General features: G+C 46.7%; 1 protein-coding gene across 1 annotated transcript in view; it reads right to left on the bottom strand.

Annotated features, from left to right (window-relative positions):
• Window positions 1-4750: 4750 nt before the first annotated feature.
• Window positions 4751-8369, bottom strand: part of LOC132474676 (serine/Arginine-related protein 53-like) — a 105234-nt gene continuing 101615 nt past the window's right edge. Inside the window, exons 7-9 of the mRNA XM_060075503.1 lie at window positions 6916-7022; window positions 4956-5066; window positions 4751-4837 (exon numbers count right to left, since the gene is read on the bottom strand). Coding sequence (XP_059931486.1) covers window positions 4751-4837; window positions 4956-5066; window positions 6916-7022 — 305 coding nt within the window. The remainder of the gene's footprint in view (window positions 4838-4955; window positions 5067-6915; window positions 7023-8369) is intronic.

The raw sequence follows: 8369 nt of genomic DNA on the forward strand, positions 1-8369 counted from the left end.
GCTGCCATGACAACGGCCCTGTAGATAAGAACTCTGCACTTCAATGGTCGTTTTCCTTAATTTAATTAAAATCTTAAAGGTATTTTTTAAGATAATCAAACCCCATCTTACTAAATCGATGTTTTCCTAGAATTAGAAGAGTGGACTACTTAACACAGTAAATTAATATTAGGACAGACAGTATTTGACGATGACTTAATCTAACCAATTCATGTGAAGCCTAATTTACTTATTGTATTTTACTTGCCACTTTGTCATTCAAGAACACACAATCTCATACAACAAAATCAACTGTATAGGCACTTGTTTATGAAGTGGTTGTTCTGAGATGGTCCCTGTGGATTGGGAGGACACCGTTAGCTTGAGACCGCCACCCGACACGCTGGCATGTGGCTGACTGATGTAAGCAGGGCCATCTGCTGAGTGACTTGTGAATAAACGTACACACACACATACACACGTAAAAATGCGCAAACACATACACAAACATACAGATGGACCTACAAGCGAGCAAACGCAGGCATGCAACACACACACACACGTACAAATGCGCACAGACAATCCACAATAATACAGATGGACATACAAAAGCATGTGCACACATGCAAGAATGCACAAACACACACAAATGGGCAAACAAACACACATACAGATGGACACCCACACACACCCAAGCAAGCATGAACAAACACACACACACACACACACACACACACACAACGATTTGACTGAAGTCCGAATGGTTTGTATTATTCCAATGTTAAGTGTTGATGGAACAAGGCTCGGGAGGGTGTTCCGTGTCTAGCATAACGCTACCATCTGGTCAGTCCACAAATAGGCCGGAGTCTGGACTCGGCACAGACCTTGAACTCAAGCACAGAGAAACCAAATCTAGATAACAGACACCAACACAGAGCATAACAAATCCAAAAAGTAGAAAGATGGATACAGAGGACTTTTATGTTTTACATTCTTCCAGAAACCCGTGGTGGCATTTGTTCAGTGTGAGTCAGGTTCAGAATCAGATGTAGTAAGATAGGGGAGCCTGCATACTACTAATATAAATTCTGGCTCATAATGTGTCTGGGATGTCTAAATATACCACCTCATCCCGCCTGCTCAGAGGATAATTTTATACTTGAATTCAAGTAATCATGTTTCAATGTTTAATTATCATCACTAGGATTGTAATCCTTTAAAGATGGTATTTTATTTACTCCTTCAAACTTAAAACAAGATTAACATTTGTACTAATTCTCATATCTTTATTGGTGATATTAATACAAAATAAGACAAAGTGTGAATATTTTCTTCTTTCAAAACCATGTTAACAAATTATCAAAGGAGAATGAAATAAAAACACTTCAAACGACTCCACAAGTATTCTACTGGCAGTAATTCTGCTTTAGCTGATGAAAAAAAGTCAATGCATAAGAAAGAATAAACCAAAAAAAAGTAAACGGAGCAGGTTGTCCACACTATTTACAGGAGTAAAAACTATGACAGACATGAGCCTAGGATATTAACAGAACCACCCCACATCCATCCACTGTGCCTGGTTGGCTTCATGTAACCGGGCTTCCCATGAGCCTCTCCTGTCGCAGGGAGACCAATCTCTTCAGCCACAGCTCCTCTGCCTTCTCCTTGTCCATGAATAACTACAGGAGGAGGAGGAGCAGAAGGAGGATGTTCAGAAGGGCAACAGGAAAAACACAGTTAATAGCTGAGATGTGATCTCTGGGTAACCGAGAAGTCTTCAAGTCTACGTTGCTGAAGTTTCTTATGCAAATGTAAGACAAACTTGTTCTTATATTATAACAATACCACCCGCCATTGACTTCCATGACATGATGTACAGTTTGGTTTCGTTTAGTCTTGTTTGTCTTGTTGTAAATGATAATGCTTACAGCCATGCACGGAGCACGTCTCTCCAGTGATTTTCTTACTCAAATCAACACATGTTACTGAAGTGCTTAAGAGTGGAGCATGGTAAGTTGGTTGGACCCTTGTTTTATCGGTTCTAATTGGCTGGTCAGTCTTTGTTCACTTTCCGCCCCCACACCCAGGGTGTGAGGGCGGGGCATGAGATGGGCGGAGGTAGTTCTGGCTGGACAGTCTGATCATGAGATGGGCGGAGGTAGTTCTGGCTGGACAGTCTGATCATGAGATGGGCGGAGGTAGTTCTGGCTGGACAGTCTGATCATGAGATGGGCGGAGGTAGTTCTGGCTGGACAGTCTGATCATGAGATGGGCGGAGGTAGTTCTGGCTGGACAGTCTGATCATGCGCCACAAATAAGAAGACGGTTACCGCGGTCCGGTCTCCCCCGGCTTAGGTTCTGCTCTGTATTGTATATGACCAATGGCTTGAGATATCTGACGACTAATGATGGTTTAGTGCTTCCTGTCGTCAAATGTGGGTATGCTGTATGCATTCAAGGTTTATTTGAATAGGGGCAGATACAGAAAAATAGATACGCTTAAGACAGTCATCCGATGTTTGCATCATAGTGTTTTTAGCCTAAGATAATTTACTACACGTGTCCCCATTTGTCATCTGTATGTCATTCTTTAAATCCTAAGGCATGGAGCACCCTTAAAGAGTAGAACCATACACCATTTCATGCAATAAATGATTACATCTTTGATGTGAGTGATTTCTGGCAGAATACGGAACTTCCTGTTTGGAGCTGGTCAAGAAAAACTGAAAAAGACAAAAAAAAGTTAAGAAGCCTGGCCGAGATGCTAATGGAACCCGCACCTGACCCTTGCATGACACAACACACCTAGCAGCGATGATGTCATCAGTTGCACACGCTCACACAACTTTGGAATGTGGAGTGTGTTTCTGGGCCCAGGGCCTCCGCCACTGAGCCACCACCTCGCGTCCTGGTCCGATTGGGGATGGAAGCATGGCGGCAGGAGTCATTAGATAAAGAAACCAGAATGTCTAAAGCCGCTTTTCCACCGCACATGTAGCTCGACTCGACACGACTCGACACGACACGACTCGACACGGTAGCAGCACGGGTGCTTTTCCACCGCAAAAAGTACCTCCTGGACGTGGGCGGGGTCGGCTGCGCGAAAGGGCCGTGACGTATTTGTGTACGCGACGCAAACAACACATACGCAACCCACACATGGACAGAACCCACATAACAACAATGGAGGACATCGATCACATTACTATTATTAGCTGGCATGTTGAAGAAGTTGGAGAAGTGGAACATGTTGGCTGCGGCGCTGCTATGGATGTTACCAGCATGGTTGCCATGTCGCTCTCGTGACTTCGTCACACTCTCTGGCCAATCAGTCGCCGGCCGTCTGCCGACGTCACCTTTTAGCATCGGCTCAGCTCGCTTGGAACCTAGAGCGAGTAGGTACTAGAAAAAGCAGCCACTTCAGGTACCAGATACCATGGTACCGCGGTGGAAACGCAAAAAATGCGAGCTGAGTCGAGTCGTGTCGAGTCGTGTCGAGCTGGTACCATGCAGTGGAAAAGCGGCATAATACAGGCTCAACCACATGACTCAATGCTTTATGCCTGGGTGTAAGGCCACCTTCGCTAGAGCTGTGTCAGTGTTATTCTAGCTAGGCCTATCTAGAGCTGTATCAGAAAGCTTAATCTCTCAAGGCCTTACTAGAACTGAATTAGGGTTTCCGATAAACATTCCCCCTTGCCAGTGAGGTAATTACTTTTCCTGTAATATTGCATGTATATATATATACACAGTCTAAGGATATGTAAGACAGGTCCACCACATGAAGGTATAGACCAGGCTGCAAGGCGGCACCTATCTGACTTGTGGACACACAGCATTGTGAAATGATAACAGGGTTGATCTGCTCGTCCACCGGCAAGAAGCGCTGGGGAGCGACGCTCCGGGACAGAGGAGGAGGGGGAGGAGTGTGGAGGGGGAAAGGCGTGGGGAGGACGCCTCCTCCCGTTCTGTTCATAAGGCGTGGGCTGCTGTCGCGACACGGCGCAGGGCCGCTTTCGTCGTGCTCGTATTGGCAATAATGTGCGTGTGAATACTGTCTCGGTATGCAGATGGCTGCACCCAACCATCCCTCATCCCCACCTCCACACATCCCCCATCCTCCATTGTTCAGGAGGGGTGGGGCGCTGTGTGTTATCAGTGGTGTTCTACAGCGTCTGACTCTAATCTCTGGTAGATCTGCACTGGTTGCCTGGTGCTAATGATGCTCTGCATGTGTGTGTGTGTGTGTGTGTGTGTGTGTGTGCACGTATGTGTGTGTGTGTGTGTGTGTGTGTGTGTGTGTGTGTCTGTGGGCACGTATGTGTGAGTGTGAGTGCCAGTGTGTGCGTGTATATGAGTGAAAATGTGCACATATGTATGTGTAAATGAGTCTAAATGTGATCGTGTGTGTGTGTGTGTGATCGTGTGATCGTGTGTGTGGGATGACAGTATCTAGCTGTAGTAATGGGAGTCATCTGTCCTGATTGGAAGTGAGGCTGAGACTGAGGCCCGCCTGGGGCATATTGCTGCCATACATCAGCCTGTCTGAGGGACTGTGCGTGTGTGTGTGTGTGTGTGTGTGTCGGGAGGGTCTGATCTGCATACATCATGGCCTAACTGAGTTTCCCCTGCGGAGACAGATTACCGGAAAAGGCCTAGGGGCCAATATTGGAGTTTAAAGTTTTCCCCTTCAACACTTCCTGGTTAGGAGAATAATGTTCTGCAGAAGGTATCATAACACCAACTCCACTTGGTCGTTCCTCCTCACGGGCTAGGCAGTTCGCCCCAGCTCCGTGTAACGGCTGAGTCCCTGGCTGCCACGGTGGAGCGTATCTCTGTGCAGCCTGGCTTCCTCTGGCTGGGGTACGGGGGTGTGGGGGTACGGGGGTGTGGGGGTACGGGGGTGTGGGGGTACGGGGGTGTTGTGGTACGGGGGTGTTGGCGTGTACACGCGTGTCCGGGGGGAGAGCACTCACGCTTGGGTGCGCCAGGTTGTCCGTGTCGTTGTAGCGTATCGACGTGGGGAGGACAGCCACCTCCACAGGGGCTTCAGAGGGGTCCTCCTGCTTCACCTCGGCTGGCTCCACCTAGAACACCATCCAAACAGACCCATGCAAGAAAACAGAACCTCAAAGTCTCTTACTCACTTATCGATTTTTTTATTCATGAACAAATCACAAATTCAAAATTACACAGTAAACTATCTAGTAAAAACGGTATTTAGTAATCCATCTTAAAGTTTGTCTTTATTTATAGAAAAACTAATATCTAATAAAATAAGGATGCAAGTACTGCACTTTACCAGCAGGTGGCAGTGCAGGTTTGAGTCTCGCGCTAGAACTTCCAAGCATCAGCTTATTTGCTAGAAGTCAGCTCACAATTCATAGCATTAAAAATACTGTCAAACCGTGAGCAAATGTATTTGATTATACAAGCACAGCAAACTATCTTAAAACTCTATGTGATTATGTGTGTGCAAGGGGTTTCACACCAAGAGTGAAATCAGAGCGTTGAGTTAGAAATAAACTGGGATCATGCTTTGGAGGAAAATCTTCTAAATCAGAGCAATATTGTTGAGATGATGCCTTGTCAGTCTAATCGGCACAACATTAGGAAGTAGTTAAAAGGTTTTGGTATCAAGCCATTTGTGAACTGTAGGTCATTCATGTAAAGTTAATGGCAATAGTTATTCTTAATAAAGCACGGGTTCTCAAGTTATTATTTTCTAAACAATATTTGGCAGGCTTAAAAAGAGACTTAAATACATTAATAAATTGCCTCAAATTGGTCGCGTACCAATACATCGGCGATGACTTTGCAATACATCCGGGTTTCAGGGTACTTTCGATGATCTGGCCATTATGAAAAAGTAATAACCGATAGTGGAACTAAGCATTACAACATTTTACAATGTTACCATTACAAATTTAACCATGGTTCAAAAGTGAAGCAGTTGCTGAGTAATATCAGCAGAAGCCAAACCGATTATTAAAGTTAACCTTGCTAATTGTCCTGAGGAAATTTGGCCTTCATTAGCATTCAAGCAATAAAAGGACATCAATAAATCGTCAAATTCTAACGTTGATTTCAATAAGACGCCCTTTGAAGCAGAGCACACTGACCTTCTCCCTGCTCTGATGACTTTCACTCACAACAGAAGAACATCCTTTTCATCCCCAAATTATTTCTGACCTTCGCATGACTGGAAACACAGACGGGAAGCCCTTGTGAGGCACAGGCCGGCGCTGTGGCGCGGCCCGACGTGGTTTAACCTGCCAGGCTTTAACCCAAACAGTTAGCCACTTAGTGTCTCCTGCGGCTGGCTGGGCGCTGACCCGGGGCACGCTCACTGACATTTGCACTAAAACTCTGCGGTCGGAAGCTGGAATCTGGTGCCTTTGTCTCTACGACAAGGGAGCCAGGAGCCTCCATAAATCTAATTCCTGCCTCTTCGGCGGTACGGGGGCATTTCAATAATGACTTTTGTGTTCAGCCTGCATCTGCAAAACCACACAAACCAGGGCGGGAGACTGGGGGTCGGTGGGGGGGGGGGGTAAAACAGAGGGATGGAAAGGTGGGAGAGAGAGAGAGACAGAGAGAGGAGAGGGGGAGAAATAGACAACGGCTGTTGCTTTTGTGTGGGCCCTGTTGCTCTGGAGGCGGTGGACCGTGGCACGTCAGATGAATCCGTCTCCATGCGGAAACAAACGGCATTGAATGGGAATGTTTGATTTGGTCTGGGCCGTCTCCGGACAGACGGCACCACTGCGGCGCAGGGGGTGGAAAAATTCAATAAGAGCACAGAGTGAAAAGAGAGAAAGAGTGAGAGAGAGAGAGAGCAGGGGACACAGAGAGAGAGAGAGAGAGAGAGAGAGAGAGAGAGAGAGAGAGAGAGAGAGAGAGAGAGAGAGAGAGAGAGAGAGAGAGCACACGCACCTTTATGTCGTCCCTGGATGATTTGAAAGCCTGAGGAACAAAGGAATCACTCTCGATGGCCTCAATGTCCTTTATCCTTCTCACTTGCTCCTCCAGAGACGTCCCCTCTGAAACACAGGACCACCGGGGAGACGTTACGCACAATACACACACACGCACACACACAGAATACAAACACACACACCTGCATGTGTGTAGATGCACGCAGGCGCACATTCACACGCACACCTGCATTTGTGTGCAGGCCCGCAGACACACTGACGCACACACACACACACACATACACACGTGTGCATGCATGCAGTTGCACACACACACACACACACACACACACAGACACACACGTGTGCATGCAAGCAGTTGCACACACACACACACACACACACACACACACACACACAGACACACTGATCGAACACCATACCCTGTCATGTTAAAAAAGAGATGAACCTCAATGTGAAGTGGGTTTCACTGACTTGGTTTACAGTACGTTATGTCTCTATAGTAATTCCCGCTGACACATGAGATACACAATGTCTCTTATTTAGCTGTTTTAATCCGGGCTTCCACGACGAGAGCCGGGGCTAGGCGATGGGGACGGGGGCCACGTCAGAGGCAGTGACAGTCAAGCGAAGGCATCATCCAATCAGTGAGAAGGCTGGAGAGATAAAGTATGATAACAAATCCAAATATACACACACTCAATACAATGCATTTCATCCATTAGGATAACAAAAACTGCATTATGTTTAATGGAGTTTCCATGCAATTGAAAGAGTTGCCCCCCCCCCCGGTTTGTACAGCCCAACAAAAAGCTGGGGAACGTCTGAAACCCATTATATCTGGATATGAATGAACTCTTGAAAAAAAATTATGGAAAAGAAAAAACTCCAGAAATGCAAGATCGGTGTATATCTGAAAAGTTAGCAAAAATAAATAAATAAGAAAGAGAAATTTTTTTTGACAAAAGTCTGAATGCTCCCATTATTTCACGCCTGTCAATCTCCACCTCTTCCCTTGATCAGTCAATATTCATCTCTCCCAGCGTCTTCCATCCGTCCTCTCCTGCACTCAATCTCCCTGTCATACAGCCGCTCCACTCCACTCATGTAGCCTGTGTCACGAAAGCACGCACGCACACACACACACACACACACACACACACACACACACACACACACACACACACACACACACACACACACACACACACACACACACACACACACACCGTGTGCGACGCCACGCAATGGCGTTCCGTCACAGGACTTTCCTCCTCCCCGCCGCGTTGAGCCTCCTACATGCTTTAAGAGGTGTCGATGCATCCCACACAGGCACACAGGCGCACGTGGGCAGAGGGACGCGCACACGCGCTAATGAGTGGTTGAGAAAGGAGCTACGTGTGGTCCTTGTGCACAGAGAGAACAGAAGGGGCCCCATAAAAAGAAGGAGGA

This window comes from Gadus macrocephalus, chromosome 16, assembly GCF_031168955.1.
Source record: "Gadus macrocephalus chromosome 16, ASM3116895v1".
In the NCBI taxonomy this organism is placed as follows: domain Eukaryota; kingdom Metazoa; phylum Chordata; class Actinopteri; order Gadiformes; family Gadidae; genus Gadus; species Gadus macrocephalus.